Consider the following 20,116-nt stretch of genomic DNA (forward strand, 5'->3'; position numbering starts at 1 on the left):
GACTTATGATTATGATTAGTTGTACTGACAGAGTCACAGAATCTAAGTTAGATAGATAGATTGTAATAAAATACCATGCATCTCTGTCACGTGGATCGTTTCTAGAATATACAGTAACAAAAAAAAACGATCGGTGATATGAGGTCTAGGCAAGGTTTGTATTCTTCCTTTTGAATGTATTATTGTGGCTCAAAAGGACGTGGCATATTATGTACATGCCAAGTGGAATTGACCTTCGCTCCCCTCCTCATTAACTAAGTTCTCAACATTTCTCATCTCCTATATAAAGAAATGAATGGAGAAGGTATGAGTCCATCCAAACATTGACATTTATAAAACTCAACTCCTCCTTTAAGAAACTCCCCTTCGCTCTTCGATCCCTTTATCTACATAAACAGAACCAAACTATTACTCGAATTTTAACGTCGATATATCATTGTATATACATCTTGTACGAAACAAAACAAAGATGGGAAGATCACCTTGTTGTGACAAGAATGGAGTGAAGAAAGGACCATGGACGGCTGAGGAAGATCAGAAACTAATCGATTATATACGATTTCATGGTCCGGGCAATTGGCGTATTCTACCTAAAAATGCTGGTACGTACAAATACATATTCTTTATCTTTTTTGTTCTAACATGATATATTCTCTATAAAATTGAATCACACACTTATAAGTCCTATTGTACTAATTAAAGGACTTCAAAGATGCGGAAAAAGCTGCCGTCTCCGATGGACCAATTATCTAAGACCGGACATCAAGAGAGGAAGATTCTCCTTTGAGGAAGAAGAAACTATCATTCAGCTTCACAGTGTTATGGGAAACAAGTAAGCTTCATTCACACCATAATCATTTGTTTCAGATTCATAATCATCAGCTACAGCTTTTGTATGTTAAATTAATGAAAAAAGTGAGAACGTACGTTTGCATGCGGAGCGTACATGTCAAATGTAGGCCATCAACTCCAAATAAACTATTATTAGTACTTTACTAGTACGTATTGACCTATATTAGAATAATAAAAAGGAGTTTAATATTAATCAATACATTATTGTCACTAATATTGAATTGATTAATGTTATTAGGTGGTCAGCAATAGCAGCTCGTCTACCAGGAAGAACTGATAACGAAATAAAAAACCATTGGAACACTCATATCCGCAAGAGACTTGTGAGGAGCGGCATCGACCCTGTTACTCACTCCCCACGCCTTGATCTTCTTGATTTGTCCTCACTTCTAGGGGTAATTTTTAATCAGCAAAACTTTACATCAGTTGCAACTCATGCGTCTTCTCTGCTTAATCCTGATTTATTGAGGCTAGCCTCTCTTCTCTTGCCACTTCAAAACCCTAATCCAACCTACGCATCAAACCTCGGTCAGAATCTTCAAACTCCTATCACATCATCGGAATCGTCTCAACCACAAACCGAGAGTACTACAACCCCAACAAACAATAATGAGATTTCATCTTTCCAGCCTATGAACCCGAGACTCGACGACGTTGGTCCTGCAGATGTATTACCACCTCTGTCAGAGAGTACTTTTGACTTAGACTCGCTCATGTCAACGCCAATGTCTTCCCCACAACAAAATAGCATTGAAGCAGAAGAAGCCAACCCCAGTAGTTTCTTCGACTTTGGTTTTCCGGACGATTTCATCTTAGATGACTTTATGTTTTAATTTACTATATATGCTTATCCCTTGTACAACATCTTTTTTACACCTTTGATTCTTTGTTGTATTCTTTCTTTGGTTGGATGTATAAACTCTTTTTCTGTCAAAGATAAATTTATAAGTCTATAATTTAAAAGCTTAGGAGAGCTATCAACTCTACTCCATATACACAGTCGGCGGAAGCAAACATAAAATTATAAGCGTCAATCAAGTTATCCTAAAACGAAATGGCTATAGTCCTATAGACAGTTGTCTATCATTCGCCGCGGATAACGAATGAAATGAGCAAAACACATCAAATATTGTTCCCAATATTGTTTTGTTCGAACTATACAATAAGCGTCAGTCAAATTAATTAGGGGAGTCAATACTAAGCCCACTTCAAGGTCCATTTTAAAACACTTAAAGCTGCTAATTTGGCCCAATCTAAGGCTGATATGTCGGTTGAACATAGTCATTCAAAGTTGAGTGGATTAGTTTACATCTCGTGTTGGAACAGTTAAATCTAAGTCTTATATAGATAGGTACTTTACAATTTGAGAGGGATTGTGGTATTTGGTATGGGGCAAGTAAGTAAAGCAAACAAAGAACGTGTGAAAATGCTCTAATTGGTAGAATTTGGAGCTTAAAAATGATGAGAATATTAAGGGAAGAGATTAGTGAAAGTGGGGACACCTTTTTCTCGCCTTTTAGGAGTTTTTACTTTTTTCCTTTCTGACGGACCGTTTCCCTAGGCGGGCCTCCGGCTCATATTCCTACTACCCGTTTGAAAAAAAGGCTATTATTTTTATTTTTTTTGTCAATGCACAAAAAGCGAATCAATGATTTAATATATGATTGTAGTAGGTTTTTGTGTGTTTTGTCTTTTAGAAAATGACCCTTTTCTTCGTGTGAGTATGCTTCATTCGCATCTCACCTCACCTCGTTATGTTTCTCCACCATTCATATTTATTTATTTTCTTTTCTAACTCATATATCTTTAATTTTGTCTCTTTCACATATTTTTGGGAGCGTTTTACGAAATTAAAAGCCTACATCTACATGCAAATTAAACATGACTAATTTATATCTATAGATATGAACTAAGTATATACGTTATGTAGTTAAGGATCTTAGTACATTTGCCAAAAAGACAAGCCTTATAATTTCATGTGCTAATCACAGTTTACAAAGGGATTATAGACTATAAACCAAACTAGAAACTGCCAAAGTCAGGAATCTCTTTGTTTTTTTCTTTCTCCCATCACATCTCTCTCTCTCTCTCTCTCTCTTCACAATAGTCCTTTGGACAGAACAAAAGAGAGAGAAGATAGTGAATAATGGAAGGCTGCTTTTCTTCGTGAATCTCAGAATCTAAAAGACTGTGAGAGAGATTTGATAAACCACTTTCAATTTTCTCTAACTCCACTTCTCTCTCTACCTCTCTCTTTAGCCATTTAGAATGAAGAAAAGTTCCACTTTACTCCTCGTCCTCCTCTGTTCTCTCATCTTCCCCACAGTCTTGAGCAACCTGCTCGTTGAACCGGTCCAATCCAACACTGTACCAGCCTTCCCCGTCGAAACCCAAGCACAAAGCTGTCGTCTTGACCTCTCCGACGAGCTTTTCGGTGGCGTCAAAGAAGCCTGCGGAAGAAACCTTGACCGGAGCCGATGCTGCCCTGTTCTAGCCGCGTGGCTCTTCGCAGCTCACGCTCGCTCTGCTCTACAGCTACCAGCTCCTGCTCCGACTCCCGAATCTTCTGACCCTGACGAACCCATGAAGCCTGACGACTCGCAGAAGTGCGTCAACACATTGCAGACCGCGCTTTTGACTAAACAAATCAAGATCCCTCAGCCTAACTCCAGCTGCGATGCAATCTTGTGCTTCTGTGGCATTCGTCTCCACCAGATTAGCTCTCTCTCTTGCCCCGCAGCTTTTAACGTCTCCTCCGGCTTCAAAAACGCAACTCCCACAGCCGCCGTGAAGAATCTTGAGAAAGAATGTCGGAACTCAACTTACTCTGGTTGTACCAGATGCCTCGGCGCTCTTCAAAAGGTCCAATTTTTATATTTTGTTTTCGTTAAAGTTCGGATTTTTTTTTTTTGCATTCCGTTACATTAAATTTTCATCCTTTATGTCCCCTATACTAAGGATTCTCACACAGCATTTAATGATTTTTTTTTCCCTTAAAAGCATAATAAATGTTTTGCTTTCATTTGCGTGAAGTCTTCTTCAGAATGTTCATTAGCTGTCACTCTCTATCGATGAGTAACATGTTCACCACCATACTAGCAATTACAAAATTTTACTGTTAATTTAGGGTTTATGTTGAAAAAGACACATCCACACACAAACACATTGTTATCTTTAAACATTATTGTTATCTTTGGCTATCCTTTTAGGTTGCAAACAATTGGAGATGTGCTTTTTCAGAAACTTTCTTTTTTCGTATAACCCAAAAAAGCACTGAAACACTCTGAAACCCTTCACTTTCTACACGCAATATTTTTCCCATATTATAATTTTTTAAAATCTTTTTTTTACTTAAAAATCTTGTTTTTTTTTTTTGGTTTTGGTTTCAAATTTTGATGGATTACAGCTAAAGGTTAGAGGAGGAAACAAGAGGACAACAACAGAGAGAGGGAGTAAGATGATGAGCAAAGACTGCCAGCTCATGGGACTCACATGGCTACTGGCTCGTAACAAAACGGCATACATCCCCACAGTTTCTGCTGTGTTAAGAGCCATTATGTACAGTCCACACCCACCTCACCTCAACAAGTGCAGTCCTGACCAAGAGAACATGCCATTAGCCGTTGACTCTCTTCAGTTTCAGAGGAGCCTCTCTTCATCATCCCATCTTGTTGGTTTTTTACCGTTTTTACCCCTATTCCTCTGTTTCTTTCTCTTTCTTCTGTGATTTTTAGTAGTTTTATTTTTGGTCGGGAGGGGTTAAAGAGAGTCACGTGAAGCTACAAGACAGATTATGTGTGTATGTAAATGCTGTGCTCTTCTTTTTTTTTCTTTTGGTTCTGCAAACTCTAACCCTCATTTTTTGGTTTTTTTAACTGTGGTTTTCTCCAATTTAACACATTATCCGAGGTCTTGAAATTTTAAAACTGTATTGAGACTAGAAAGTTGTCATTTTGGACAATATAAGATCCTCTATCATGTGCTCTTAATAAACAATTAGAATAGAGCCTTGTTTAGTCGAATCCCGAGGACTACTAACTAAGCATGTTGGTCGTCTCTACTAATGCGAATGTATTCACCCAAAGTCAAATCCAAAAGGCATTCACCCTTTTCTCTATATAAAATCTATTATAATATTCAGAGTGTGTTATCAACTGGTCTCACTATAGTAAAATATTGAATCCGCTTGAAATAGCTCACAATGAGAATGCATAACAAGGCCAATTAATGGGCTTGCCACATATCACTTCTCTTCATTACAAATTGAATGATACTCGTAATTAGTTATCTAGCTTACTGGAAAGCTTCCCATTAGACTTTAAATACATCACCGAGTTATTTTACGGTTACTACAACCTCCAATATTCACCTTCAAGCTTTCTCTTCCAACCTTTTCTCCTTTGTTCTCTTTCTCATTACTAAACCTTCATCAAGATCGAGTATGGGGTGGTGGCTAAACGGAGTTGTTTGGATGATGATGACGACGACCATCATTTATTTTGCTAAAGCTGGAGATACCCTTTTTTACAACTGGAGGGTCACTTACGGCGACATTACTCCAACTAGTATGCCTCGAAGGGTACATTTTCTTCCAAGATCAACAAAATGGCTACTTGCTTCTTGTGTGTTTGTATTGATCATGCTTATATTTGTATTTATAACACACAGGGAATCCTAATAAACGGACAATTTCCTGGACCGGAGATTCGCTCACTCACCAATGACAATTTGGTCATCACTGTTCACAACGATCTAGACGAGCCCTTTCTCTTATCTTGGTATGATCTATGTATCCTTCTTTACCACTTTCTTATTCAATAAACATTAACAAGCTTGTATCAAGCCCTTTCCAATTAAATAAAAGCTTAAGTTATATTAAAACATGGATTAGAATTTGGCAAATGGTATGAAGGAAACAATTTGCATGCACATGCATGTGACGTTTCTTCAAAATCTTGTTAATTTGTTGGGTATTGTTAGTGAACACGTAAAATTTTCATGTTAATTACAATATCAACGATTTAATAAAAGCAAAAAAGTGATACATGAAGGAATGGAGTGCACATGAGGAAAAACTCTTACCAAGATGGAGTGTTTGGGACGACTTGTCCTATCCCACCGGGCAAGAACTACACTTATAACTTTCAAGTCAAAGACCAGATCGGTAGTTACTTCTACTTCCCTTCCCTGGCCGTCCAAAAAGCGGTCGGTGGTTATGGCAGCCTCCGTATCTACAGCCTCCCTGACATCCCGGTCCCTTTCCCTGAACCCGCAGGAGAATTCACCCTCCTCATAGGCGATTGGTATCGACGTGACCATAAGGTGCATTTCTTAGTTACCAACTAGTAATATTTAATTATTATATTTTGTTGACATATATATGATGATGACCATAATTTTTAATGTATATGTATATGATGACCATAATGGATTCCACATCCAGACTTTGAAGGCAATTTTGGACAAAGGACGCAAGTTACCGACGGTGCCTGATGGAGTCTTAATCAATGGCCAGGGATTAAGTTATGTTTCTTTTCTCACCGTCGACAGAGGTTCATATTAAAAACTCTCAATAGTACTACGTTGTTTTTACAAAAATTTGAGCGTCCTCTCATCACTTTCGTTGACCAAATTGATAGGTAAAACGTACAGATTCAGAATCTCGAATGTAGGGCTTCAAACCTCCCTGAATTTCGAAATATTAGGTCATCAGCTTAAGCTCATTGAGGTCGAGGGAACCCACACAGTCCAATCCATGTACACCTCACTCGACATTCATGTAGGTCAAACTTACTCTGTCTTGGTCACCATGGACCAACCTCCCCACAACTATTCCATTGTCGCCTCAACAAGATTTATCCACGTACAACATACGACCGGATACAATCTCCACTACTCCAACTCCAAATTCCTTAAAGTTGTCCCTCCCCGACGACCTGAACCAGATGATGTAGAATGGTCTATTAAACAAGCCCAATCCATTAGGACCAACCTAACTGCGTCGGGGCCAAGGGCCAACCCTCAAGGCGATAACCATTATGGTAAAATGAAGATTTCAAGGACTTTGATATTGGAAAGCTCAGCTGCCCTTGTGAACAGAAAGCAACGTTACGCCATAAACGGCGTATCGTTTGTGCCTTCGGATACTCCGTTGAAGCTGGCGGATTATTTTAAGATAAAAGATGTTTTTAAAGTTGGAAGCATCCCTGACAAGCCGAGAAGAGGAGGACGGATGAGGCTAGACACGGCAGTGATGGGAGCACAGCATAATGCCTTTCTTGAGATTGTCTTTCAAAACCGTGAGAAGATCGTCCAAAGTTACCACCTCGATGGATACAACTTTTGGGACGTCGGGTAAGAGTAATAAGCTAAATGGTACTTAGAGAATTATATGAATGCGTAAATGGTCGTTGACGTCCGAGAGTTGTCCACAGGATCAGTAAAGGAACATGGTCACAGGCGAGTAGACGAGAGTATAACCTCAAAGATGCTGTTTCTCGCTCCACTACTCAAGTACGTAAACTTTCTCCATAACTCTTCTAGGATCAAAATAGAAAGAATTGACTGATTTTGATCTCAAATCTGAAAAGTGTTTTGGTTTGTTGTAGGTATATCCAGAATCTTGGACTGCTGTATATGTGGCATTGGACAATGTGGGGATGTGGAATCTAAGGAGCCAGTTTTGGGCGAGACAATACTTAGGTCAACAATTTTACCTTCGAGTTTACTCTCCAGTACGCTCTCCCAAAGATGAATACCCTTTGCCCAAAAATGCTCTGTTGTGTGGTCGGGCCTCCAACAGATCACATCACTCCTAATTAGATCGTTAATTGGCATGTCTTTTTTTCATATACAAATCTTAATTTTATTTGATAACATAAAGTATATATGAGAGATTATCTTCTGCACAAGCCAACACAAAGAACTTCAGAGTGGCTTTACTAAAAATATGTTGTTTCTTTTTCAGTTATCACTGATCAGATATGTATATGGGTTTCTTTCAAACGCTGTCGTTTTCAGGCTCTGTTTTTTTGGGTTCTATTCTGTCTCTCTTCCCTTTTATATAGTTAGCCCTTTCGATCTAACAAAGGAACTAAAAAAAAGAAAGATAAAAAACATTGAGAAATGGCGAATGGGTGCGAGATTTGCTGTGAAATAATGATCGCCATACTCATCCCTCCTCTCGGTGTATGTCTGAGGCATGGCTGTTGCACTGTACGTCATCTCTCTTTCTCTTTACATGTGTGTGTTTATCAGTCAAGAGCTTCTTATAATGTTTATGTAAATGTCAAAAAAATTAATGTGCAGACGGAGTTTATGATATGTCTGATCCTAACGCTTCTGGGGTACGTACCGGGCATCATCTACTCACTCTATGCAATTGTGTACGTGGATCGTGATCAATTCTTTGATGAGTACCGTCGTCCACTTTTTTACGCCCAATCACCTTGATTTATGCGTTTGCATTATCTTTTTCTTTTTTTTTTATAATGTTTTTGCTTCTTTTGTTGATTTCATCTTATTCCATTAATTGATTAAAAGATTCATCAAGATGTTTGAGATTTTCTTCTTCTTCTTCTTCTTTATTAAAACACTCGTTTGTCTTGGTCACGCATGTGTTGATTAACACATTTTTGTCTGCATGATTTGTTTATTTCGTTAGAATCAAAGTAAAACAAAAAATCAATACAGAAGCCAAATTTTTTATTTTATTTTATAAACTACAGAATCGATTAGAAGTCAAGGTCCGATGGTACGTGTAGATGCGACACATGTCGGGAAAAAACACTTTCGTGCGACAAACTCTCAAAAAAAATAATGGGTTTAAAAAACAATAATAAAAAAAAAGAGATGTCCAATCATCTTTTAAAGCTCTGTTTTCCCTCAGTATCACATGAACGGATACTGCGGATCTTTGGGCGATCATGACCTAGAGAAATGGTTGTAGTGACCAGGCTGTCAAGAGATGGTTATAGAATTATGAAGCTTCGTTCTGTGACGACTTGTTTGCATGATTTGGTTGCTATATATAGCCAGGAAAGTGATGGGATGAAACATGAAAGAACTAGAAATGGAACATAGATATTGGAGAAGCTTTTCTAACTGATGAAATCGTGAAGCTAGCTGTTGTGTGCAACTGCTTGTGTTAGATTGGGAAAGCAGTGGATGAGGATCCATATATATCTTTTAAATTTCACAATTTCTTGAACACAGAGAAGATATGACAAACAATATGAAAAGAACTTAAATGGAACAAAGAGAAGATTCCTTATCATTATCAATGCCTTCCAAAATAAAAAGTCGTAATACAATTGTTTATCTTTCACTATCTTGAAACAGAGCAAATAAATACAAAACAGAGTTTTTGACTGTATTTGAATGTTTTTACAAAATCAATCATATAGAAGAATTTTTCTTTACATAAATCATTGTGAAACAGTAAAATCACGATCACTACAACGGAGCTTACAAAAGAAGAGCGAAGAAGGCAGAAGAAGCAGCACCAATATAGAAGGAACTTGGCAACATCATAGTTGAAGCCGAGGAGCTTGTTGTGTTGCGAGGTCCTCTGTATTTCACCCGTTTCTTCATCACCACTGCGAGGTTCCTTGAGCCATGCTCATTAGCTGAACACAAAAGAAAGGTCTGAGAGAAGAAGAGGAGCAATATGATGGAGAAGAGGAGTATGCGTCTGGCTTTGATCATCTCACCCATCTCTTTAGTTCTGCGTTTTGCTTAATTCTAATGGATGTGTGATGATTATATAGATAGAGATAGGCAGAGAAACTTGTTTTATTAAATGAAAAAAAGTCTTATTAGTTGGGGTTAGATATATACGCAGCCCAGCCTAGTGGATGATGGGTTGAGCCAGTGTTGAAGTCTTGACCAATTTGATATAGAAAGGGTCAAAATAATCAAAGAAAAAGCCATTTCAAGGACAAAACGTGCAAATGGAAGAACAAAAATAGAAAGAAAACGATTTGAAACTGTGGAATAAAATATCATTTTAGAAAATTGTGTGATTTAAAATTTGGGGAATGAATGGCCTATGCCCATGGAGAGGGGAAGCTACAAGGCAATTTGGACATGGTCTCTTCTTTGTCCAAAATTGACGACTCCACAATGTGTCTGCCAGCTTTGATCAGAAAGTGCTAACTGCTAATAAAGGAATAAGCTAATTCCACAAAGGTAACAAAACGTGGCCTACTAAGAGTTCTGTATGACTCAAAACATTATTTATAAAGAGCCCGGTGTTTCAAACTTCAAAGCCCCATTTCAGGTTTGTCAAAAAGAAAACATTTTGAGCCCATGTCTACTACTCGCTGTCAATAAGTCTTTTTTTGATCACACATAGCTTTAACTAGCTAGAAGCCTTGTCTGTTATCCAATTTTAGGCTTCATTCCAATGAAAACAAGATTTACAAAAAAGAAGAGAATAAGACAAAAGACTCGACCAGCATCTAGGGAAGACTCATTCACGAGGTACATCTCTTGTAGTCATGGTTTTCTGCTTCGATGCAAAAGCTTTTGTGGATTAGAAACATATCCGCAAAGTCACAAGGACAGCATGTGTCCGGTCTTAACAACTCTGATACCACCATTGTTAGGAGACCAATTGCAAGGAATTAAAAATCTACTAGATTTTTTAGTTGGGGATATGAACTTTTGGACAATTCCTAACAATTGTGAATTGACATCAAAGCAACATCTTAGGTAGTAATTTAGAAATCGATAGGAGAAGACAATATATAATTCGATGTACGGTATCGGAAAATTCAGCGATACATTATTTACGTTGAAAGATGTAAATGAAAAGTACTAAAGTAAATAAAAATTGTAAGTGTTTACACGATGAACATTGTCAATGAATGCTACCAACAATGTTACAAAAGCATATACTACAAAGTTTGGTAGTATGTTGCAGCGCACATAAATGAATCCGGTAATATTCTTGTCAATCAATTATGATCATCTCTTGAAACCGTCTTTAGAAATGAGATACAAAATTTAATTTTGTAGCTAGACGTAACTACCATGCATATTTTAGTCTAGACATATTAAATTTAAACCGATATTAATTAAAAAAAAAACTACACAAATGTACTTTCTGAAATTTTTTGTTTAAAATTTTATTTTTAAAATTCAATGTTTTAAGTTTTAACAATTTTGTGGCCAAATGAGCCAAAAAAATTAGTACATTTAATAACATTTTCACACAAGGATCCATATAATCTTGAGCCGGACATGTCTCTCGAGTTTATGATTCAAAAATCAAAGGGTTGGAAAATAAACTGATGATCAAATATGTGAAGTCATTGGTGAAGTCTCATAAATTGATGAAAATAAGGGGGAAATATTTTTAAAATAGGAAATAAAATATATATAGAAAGAGATAAAAGAAAAGATGAAGTTGGTGATGAGGTGTTAAAGATGCAAACAAAGAAATGAGAGGCCTCAATTTTACTTAGCCTCAAAACAACACTCTTAAGGAGGTAGAGAGAAGAGAATAGCCTCGCACCTTATCCTATCCTCTCTTTCTCTCTCTAAAAATCTCTTTATTTCTCTATTTTCTCAATCGGCTATTTGACCCCTCTCGTCTCTTATTCCCTTTTACTTCCTCATTGTCACCACACCACCACAAGTCTCTCATTTATATATACACACACATCCAACAACCCTTCTCTCTTCTTCTTCTATCTTCTTCTTGCTCTCTTTCTCACCCTTCATCTCTACTTATTCAAAATACACTCTACTTTATGGTGTAATTCAATACAAGGCTTAGTTTTGAGTTTCTTGATTCAGAATTACAAGTTATATGTGAATTGGTAATGGCTCCTAAAGCTGGGAAAACTAAGCCACACAAGAGTAAAGGAGAGAAGAAGAAGAAAGAAGAGAAAGGTTCTCAATATTACATACAACTAATACCATTCAAACTTTTTTTTTTGCTTATGCTAAAATTCATTTTGGTTACTCCACGCAGAATGACAAGTCAAGTTTTGCTTTCTTAGCTCTTTTATTTGTTTTGTATTGTTTTGATAAAATATATAAAATTTGTGTGGTTTGTGCAGTTTTGCCCACTGTCATTGAGATAAGTGTGGAAACACCAGACGAATCCCAAGTGACACTCAAGGTTTGATAAAACATTGATTGAGAAAGAACTAGAAATTGTTTTTACTTAAGCCAATTGAATGGGATATGATTCTCTCGCTATCTCTCTCAAGTTGTTGATGATGATGATGATGATGATGTTTTGGTGATAGGGTATCTCCACAGACAGAATCTTAGATGTAAGGAAGCTCTTGGCGGTCCATGTTCAGACCTGCCACTTCACCAACTTTTCTCTCTCTCACCAGGTTTCTCTCCTTCACTTCATCAATCAAACATTAATGGCCTTTTTCATACATATCTTTCTCACAAACTTGTTGATTCACAAAAATAATAAAAAACGTAACGTATGTGTGCAAGAATTGCTAATGGGCCCTAGGCCCAAATAGTGTCGGTTATATTTAGCTTTTTTATCTGACATTTGCCGCCGAGACTGATTGTTTTCTGCTGCAGGTGCGTGGCACTAGACTCAAGGACTCCGTTGACATCGTATCGCTTAAGCCCTGCCACCTCACCATCGTCGAAGGTAATCTTCTTTGATCTAACGGTCTATATTTTTCCTATCGTATTTTACTTCGTAGGGTTAGCCGCAGGTGATCCTGAACCCTTTTTGTTCTTTTTTTTTTCTTAATTCGCAGAGGACTATACAGAGGAGCAAGCCACCGCGCACATACGGCGGCTCTTAGACATCGTCGCTTGCACCACCGCATTCGGTCCGTCGAAACCGCCGGTGATTCGTACACCTTCCAAGGACTCTGAAAAGAAAGAGTCAAACTCGACTGAGGGAGATTCTCAGGCCGATAAGGATGCAGTTATTTCAGGTTCCGGTCTCAGCCCTAAGTCTCAGGCGGCGGAAGGCGCTGATAAGGGTGAAATCAACATGTGCCCACCGACTCGTCTCGGGCAGTTTTACGAATTTTTCTCCTTCTCTTACCTTACTCCTCCGATTCAATGTGAGTTTTGTTTTTTCTCATCAGTTAGACGAATTGTTCTGAGTTTTGATCGCTCGTTAATGATTCTTAATTTTGCCAGATATCAGAAGGTCTGTTCGTCCATCTAAAGAGGAGAAAGGATTAGATGATTTGTTTCAAATCGATGTAAGTGGGCTCTTTCTCTTTTGAAGCTATATGAGTAGGACTTTGGAATTTGATTTTAAGTAATTTTGCTACAACCATTGTTTGTCAAATACAGGTGAAAGTTTCAAGTGGGAAGCCGTTCACTGTTAATGCAACAAGAACAGGTTTTTATCCAGCTGGGAAACAGCAACTTCTGTGTCACTCCTTGGTTGAGCTGCTGCAACAGATTAGCCGGCCTTTTGATGCGGTAAGTTTGGAGATTTATTCCTAAAAAGTTTTACCTTTATGGTTTCTTGACTTGTGATTAATTGCGGTGATATGTGATTGTGGCTGTAGGCGTATGATGCTCTAATGAAAGCTTTCATTGAGCACAATAAGGTACGCAAATATACCTTATATGGTTTCACTGGTATGTATTGTTTGATCATAGGTAACTTCAACATATAGTTATTGTTAATTATTTTTCAGTTTGGCAACCTTCCTTATGGTTTTCGAGCAAACACTTGGGTAGTTCCTCCGGTTGTTGCAGATAGCCCATCTACTTTTCCGTCACTTCCAGTGGAAGATGAGACTTGGGGAGGGGATGGTGGTGGAGTGGGCCGGTCTGGTAAGCATGATCAAAGGAAGTGGGCAAAGGAATTGGCGATTTTGGCAGCAATGCCCTGTAAAACACCTGAAGAGAGACAGGTTCGAGATAGGAAGGCCTTTCTACTCCACAGTCTATTTGTCGACGTTTCAGTTTTCAAAGCAGTGGAAACTATAAAAAATGTACTAGAGAGTAATCAACGCTTACCAAAGGATCCTGGTGCATTGGCTTTCCATGAAGAAAGAATAGGTGATTTAATTATAAGGGTGGCTAGAGATGATCCTGATGCAAGTGCCAAGCTTGACCGAAAGAGTGATGGGACCCAGGTTCTAGAGATCTCTCAGGAAGAACTTGCTCAAAGAAATTTACTGAAAGGGATCACTGCTGATGAGAGTGCGACAGTTCATGTAATTTTTTTAGCTTGAGCTGCTTTTCTTAGCTTGCTCTTGTTGGATTTGTTACTGAGATTTACTTTGATCATATAGGATACGTCTACCTTGGGGGTGGTGGTTGTAAGACACTGTGGCTGTACAGCCATTGTAAAGGTTGCTCTGGAATTTAACTTGAATGGTGGACACATCCTACAGGATATTGACATTGAAGACCAATCCGAAGGAGGTGCAAATGCACTGAATGTAAATAGGTAAAATATTTGGTCTTAGTGGTTTGTCTACAAGTTTCAAGCAAAAAGGCATGTCCATTTACTCACGTGTGTGTTGCTGAACATATGGCTTGGCATGATCTAAAAATTTGTGACATTTTGGCATATGATATGTGGATTTTGAAATAGAGGTATTCAGAGAGCTTTTTCTGGATATCATTTTACAGCTTGAGAACTCTATTGCACAAGTCGTCAACGCCGAGATCACCAAATGCAGACTTGGAACAAACACGTGTTGCTAAATCCCTTGTGAGGAAAGTATTTGAGGATAGTCTGAAGAAATTGGAGATTGAACCCTCAAGAAATAGTAAGCCTATAAGGTGGGAATTAGGAGCTTGTTGGGTGCAACATCTGCAAAATCAAGCTTCAAGTAAAAATGAGTCTAAGAAAACTGAAGATGCCAAGCCTGAACCAGCTATTAAGGGTCTTGGGAAGCAAGGTGCACTGCTGAAGGAGATAAAAAGGAAGATCGATGTGAAAGCTAACAAAATTGAACAGGGAAAAGAGGACACTGACAATAAATCAGAAACTGAGGATCAAAAGGAACTCGAGAGACAAAATGAGGAATTGGAAAAGGTTTGGAAAGAACTAGTGACAGAAACTGCATATCAGCGCCTTAAAGAATCAGAAACTGGTTTTCATCTCAAGGTTTGTCTGTTTCTCCTGCTGATAAGATGTAATATTTGAGGCTAGTAGTAAGTGATGACCCATCTCTGGTATCTCTTTAGCCTAGTTTGTTTTTATGAACCTTACCTTGTGTTCTTCCTCTCCATGAAACTTCCCTGCAGTCACCGAAAGAGCTGATTGAGATGGCCCGCAAATACTACGCTGATACTGCTCTTCCAAAATTGGTCAGTTTTTTGGAACATTATTGTCTCATTTAGGGATAATTCTTAATTTCTCATAAACTTGAACTTGATATGTTGCAGGTGGCAGACTTTGGATCTCTTGAACTCTCACCCGTCGATGGGAGAACTCTAACAGACTTTATGCATACCAGAGGCTTGCAAATGCATTCCTTAGGGAGAGTGGTAACCATTTCATCTCATAGTCTTTGGTACCCGCTCTTTGCAGAATAGATGGTAGAATATGCTTATGTATAGAAAAGCAAAGTGCCCCATTTCTTTTAGGAATCACTCTTTTCTCCTCTCATTTTAGGTCGAGTTGGCTGATAAGCTCCCTCATGTGCAATCCCTCTGTATTCATGAAATGGTTGTTCGGGCATACAAGCATATACTGCAGTCTGTTGTAGCAGCTGTTGAAAACACCGCTGATGTGGCCACCTCAATAGCAACATGCTTAAATGTCTTATTGGGAACACCGTCTGACACTGAGAGTATATATGATGAAAAGATAAAGTGGACCTGGGTGGAAATGTTCATTTCCAAGAGGTATGGGTGGGATTGGAAGCATGAAGGCTGCCAGGAGCTGAGAAAATTTGCCATTCTTAGAGGATTGTCACACAAGGTCTGCGACTGTCAAATCAGATTTGTTTTCAGTGATGACAATCTAACCTGATATTCTTATATGTTGCTTCACTTATCGTTTCAGGTTGGACTGGAGCTTGTTCCTAAAGACTATGAGATGGACACGTCATATCCTTTTAAGAAGTTTGATATAATCAGTATGGTTCCTGTGTATAAGGTACCATGCATAACTATCTTACTGTAGTAATTATCTATAATGAAAAAGTGAATTGGTTCAGTTACTTAAAAGTATTGGTCTCGTGTGCAGCACGTAGCCTGTTCATCTGCTGATGGGCGCACTTTGTTGGAATCATCCAAAACCTCTTTAGATAAAGGCAAACTGGAGGATGCTGTCAATTATGGCACCAAGGTATAATCGATATCTTTCTCACTCTCTTTATATACTAACCATGTAGCGGAGGCTTTCTATTTATAGTCTTAATATATTTCTCCTTATATATTTAGCACTCAACAAATCAACCGTTCAGCTTAATACATAATTTGGTTCTGACACTTTTGTTTCACACGGATTTATTAATTTTTGTTCAAACGGTCTAACTAAGCTGATATTTTGGGATGAACTCGATAGGCATTAGCGAAGCTTGTAGCAGTGTGCGGCCCCTACCATAGAATGACCGCTGGAGCATACAGTCTTCTCGCTGTTGTGCTGTACCATACTGGGGATTTTAATCAGGTATCCTCTTTGACAGAAATTTGGACCATCTTCAAGGCATCGTTTAATTAACCTACTTCCTTAGCAGAAGAATATTTCTGCAGCACTAACCAGTTTTAATTTCTCAGGCTACTATTTATCAACAGAAAGCACTCGACATAAATGAAAGGGAACTTGGACTTGATCACCCAGACACAATGAAAAGCTACGGCGACCTGGCCGTCTTCTATTATCGTCTTCAGCATACAGAGTTAGCCTTGAAGTATGCTCTCTCTATTTCCCAAAGCCAAAGCTACAAATTTAATTGTTACGATTTGCTTGATAACATGATATCCTTGTTATAGGTATGTCAACCGTGCATTGTATCTTTTGCATCTAACATGTGGACCATCACATCCAAATACGGCTGCCACTTATATTAACGTAGCAATGATGGAAGAAGGTATGAAGAATGCCCATGTGGCTTTAAGATACCTTCATGAAGCGTTGAAATGTAACCAGAGACTACTTGGAGCTGATCATATCCAGGTTGGTTTTCTTAAGCAAGGACATGTTTGGTAAATGCTTTAACTCCACGACCTGTCAATGTCTAAAGACAGCGAATTCCCATGCCATGAAGGATTGGGCTTAATAAGTAAATTTTCTCGGGGAAGCTAAATGATGTGCTAAAACGTGAATTTGCTTCTGCTATGTTTCTTTTCAGACTGCTGCAAGCTACCATGCAATTGCTATTGCTCTCTCTCTGATGGACGCATACTCCTTGAGCGTCCAACACGAGCAGACCACTCTACAGATTCTACAAGCAAAACTAGGTCCTGAGGATCTTCGGACACAGGTGCTTAGTTAGATACGATTTACAGGGAGTTTCAAGTTAAAAAGTGTTTCTTATGCTCTTTAACTGTGTTAGGATGCGGCTGCGTGGCTTGAATATTTCGAGTCTAAAGCTCTGGAACAGCAAGAAGCTGCACGAAATGGTACTCCCAAGCCAGACGCCTCTATTTCAAGCAAAGGCCATCTCAGGTATTGGAACATTTGTCTTTTACATATATTTTTTTATATACTACTGCGTTTCATTTTATAGCACTGTTTTCGAAATGCACATGGTACCAAAAGATAAAAATAAAACTGACTACCAGAAATGAAATTTAAAATGCAGACCATTTGTCTAGACCACTAGTACAAATTTCTATCTTGCGTAAATCTTGTCCTGAGTGATATAACCCGTGAGCTTTCTTCCCAATAACAGTGTATCAGACCTGTTGGATTACATAACCCCGGATTCTGGTATTAAAGCGAGAGACGCTCAAAGGAAAGCTCGTCCAAAGGTTATATTTGCTTTCCCTGACTTTATCCTTGTTTTGTTTAATGCTCGCATTAATTAGGCGTGACAGAAATTTTATTTGAAATGTTTATTCAGGTCAAAGGAAAACCAGGACAAAGTCCAGGACCTGTCTCAGAAGAAAATCAGAAACATGATGAAATTCTTAGTTCGGATCATATCACTGGGGAGAGTTCAAGTGATAAAGAGAACAAATCCGAAGCAAAATCTGAAGAAAAAAAGGTTGAGAAAATTGATATGGAACCTCAAGACCAAATGAAGTTGGTTAAGCCTGAAGCCACAGTCCAGGAGGATGATGACTCTGACGAAGGATGGCAAGAAGCTGTCCCAAAAAATCGTTATCCTTCTGGGCGTAGAACTCGGCCCAGCCTGGCAAAGCTGAACACAAACTTCATGAACGTGACCCAGCAGACATCAAGAAGCAGAGGAAAATCCACCAATTTCACATCCCCGAAGACTAGTTCTATTGAGCTTTCAATTTCTGTTGATGGTTCCACTTCTTCGCATGCCTCGAAGATGTCTGTAAAGAACACGAGTTTGAACAGAAAGCAAAACAGTTCCAATATAGTGGGAGAAAGACCAGTCAGTGATAAACCAGCCAAGGCAATCCCAGCTTGCACTGAACACATCAACAAGCCAACTCCCATGGTGAGTCCTGTGAATGTCAAAGCTGGAAAATTGTTTTCCTATAAGGAGGTTGCACTGGCACCCCCGGGAACGATTGTAAAATCAGTTGCAGAGCAGTTGCCAGAAGAAACAAAATCCCCAGAGATTTTAGATACGGAAAAAATTGCAGTAGATGGTCCTCAAAAAGTTAATGTTCAGGATGCTGAGAGCGAGAATAAGCATGTGGCTACAGAAACGGAAGCAGAAAAAACTGATAGCGGTGAGCGAGGAAGGGTGGTTGTTGGTGGATCAGACTTGACGAGCTCACCCAAAGAAATCAACTTTGTGGAGGCCGTAAAGGCAGCTGAAGAAACATTTCCAACAGAGACAACCGTATCAAATACAAGACAAGGAAAAACTGAGAGTGCACCAACGTCTGGGGATTCAAATGCATCTCTCTTGAATAAGTCACCAACACCAAAAGATTCAAATGGTAGTGGATCAGCAATTGGAGTAAAGCTCCAAAAGGATTTATCTGATGCTGAACTGAAAACAGTAGATGGCGAAACAGAAAAGCTGCCTAACGGAGACTCGAGTCCAAAGTCATCAATAGCTGCAGATGGAGAAAAGCAAGACGCATGCGAAGCACAAAAAGAAATGAGCAAGAAGCTCTCTGCTTCTGCGCCGCCGTATACCCCAACAACCATTCCAATTTTTGGATCGATTGCAGTTCCAGGATTCAAAGACCACGGTGGAATCCTTCCCTCTCCATTGAATATGCCACCAATGCTTCCTGTTAACCATGTCCGCAGATCAACTCCTCATCAGTCTGTAACAGCTCGAGTTCCCTATGGACCTAGGCTCTCAGGTGGTGGTTACAATCGATCTGGAAACAGGGTTCCGCGTAACAAACCAAGCTTCCCCAATAGCACTGAGTCCAATGGTGAGGCCAACCAATTCAATGGCCCAAGAATAATGAACCCCCATGCGGCTGAGTTCATACCTAGTCAACCTTGGGTTTCTAATGGGTATCCAGTGCCACCAAATGGCTATTTAGCATCCCCAAATGGAGCAGAAATAATACAGAATGGGTACCCGCTGTCGCCTGTAGCAGGTGGATATCCGTGTAACATGTCCATTACACAGCCTCAGAATGGACTTAGCATACATGCACCACTTGCTTTGGAAGAATTACCTGGTGGTGGTGAAAGCTCTGAGGAGAAGAGCGGAAGCGAAGAAGAAAGCAACAACGAGAAAAAAGCTGGAGAGGATGAAGAAGTCATTGCACAAGCAACTACAGATGCACTTGAAAATGGACATCTGACAGTAAGTGAAGCGGAAACCACATCACATCAGACCTCTGATGGGAAAAATGGAGAACTACAGGGAGGCAAGTGCTGGGGAGATTACAGTGATAATGAAATCGAGCAAATTGAAGTTACAAGTTGAAGAAGCAACTGTCTGTCACTGAAGTATTAACATTGAGGCTAAAGGAATGGAGAAACATTTTGGCTCCATTGATGAGGTTGAGGTACACAATAGTTGAAAAAAGCATTTTTTACTTGTGAATGTTGTGTTGTAGCGCAGGACCAAGGCTCGTCACTCCTGCTTTAACAACTTTTCTCCTGCTTTCAGTTTTTGGTTTCCGTGGCTGAAAACTAGATATATTCAACTCCTTAATAAAAGATTTGTCCCTTTGTGTTTTTCTCTTTCTTTGGTATAGATATTAGTTGTAAGATAATAGTGTTTGG

General features: G+C 38.9%; 5 protein-coding genes across 5 annotated transcripts; 4 read left to right on the plus strand and 1 right to left on the minus strand.

Annotated features, from left to right (window-relative positions):
* Nucleotides 315–1,808, plus strand: LOC104717404 (transcription factor MYB39-like). The gene is made up of 3 exons (XM_010434958.1): nt 315–602; nt 703–832; nt 1,091–1,808. The coding sequence occupies exons 1-3, from the start codon at nt 470–472 to the stop codon at nt 1,683–1,685; spliced, it is 858 nt and encodes a 285-aa protein (XP_010433260.1). The 5' UTR covers nt 315–469; the 3' UTR covers nt 1,686–1,808.
* LOC104717406 (uncharacterized GPI-anchored protein At4g28100) lies at nt 2,831–4,681 on the plus strand. The gene is made up of 2 exons (XM_010434959.2): nt 2,831–3,714; nt 4,259–4,681. The coding sequence occupies exons 1-2, from the start codon at nt 3,121–3,123 to the stop codon at nt 4,577–4,579; spliced, it is 915 nt and encodes a 304-aa protein (XP_010433261.1). The 5' UTR covers nt 2,831–3,120; the 3' UTR covers nt 4,580–4,681.
* LOC104717407 (L-ascorbate oxidase homolog) lies at nt 5,452–7,840 on the plus strand. The gene is made up of 6 exons (XM_019230945.1): nt 5,452–5,630; nt 5,904–6,174; nt 6,296–6,404; nt 6,492–7,206; nt 7,287–7,365; nt 7,461–7,840. Exons 1-6 carry the CDS (start codon nt 5,458–5,460, stop codon nt 7,668–7,670), a joined length of 1,557 nt encoding a protein of 518 aa, XP_019086490.1. The 5' UTR covers nt 5,452–5,457; the 3' UTR covers nt 7,671–7,840.
* Nucleotides 9,199–9,637, minus strand: LOC109126997. Its single transcript, XM_019231044.1, has one exon. The coding sequence runs from the start codon at nt 9,565–9,567 to the stop codon at nt 9,319–9,321; it is 249 nt and encodes an 82-aa protein (XP_019086589.1). The 5' UTR covers nt 9,568–9,637; the 3' UTR covers nt 9,199–9,318.
* LOC104717409 (protein TSS) lies at nt 11,377–20,068 on the plus strand. Its single transcript, XM_010434963.1, has 23 exons — nt 11,377–11,751; nt 11,922–11,983; nt 12,114–12,206; nt 12,412–12,484; nt 12,597–12,911; nt 12,991–13,055; nt 13,150–13,281; nt 13,371–13,412; nt 13,503–14,027; nt 14,106–14,263; nt 14,449–14,929; nt 15,070–15,132; nt 15,211–15,312; nt 15,440–15,748; nt 15,833–15,925; nt 16,016–16,117; nt 16,337–16,441; nt 16,549–16,682; nt 16,765–16,948; nt 17,124–17,255; nt 17,328–17,440; nt 17,667–17,745; nt 17,838–20,068. Exons 1-23 carry the CDS (start codon nt 11,682–11,684, stop codon nt 19,812–19,814), a joined length of 5,409 nt encoding a protein of 1,802 aa, XP_010433265.1. The 5' UTR covers nt 11,377–11,681; the 3' UTR covers nt 19,815–20,068.

Source organism: Camelina sativa, chromosome 10, assembly GCF_000633955.1.
Source record: "Camelina sativa cultivar DH55 chromosome 10, Cs, whole genome shotgun sequence".
Taxonomy (NCBI): Eukaryota; Viridiplantae; Streptophyta; class Magnoliopsida; order Brassicales; family Brassicaceae; genus Camelina; species Camelina sativa.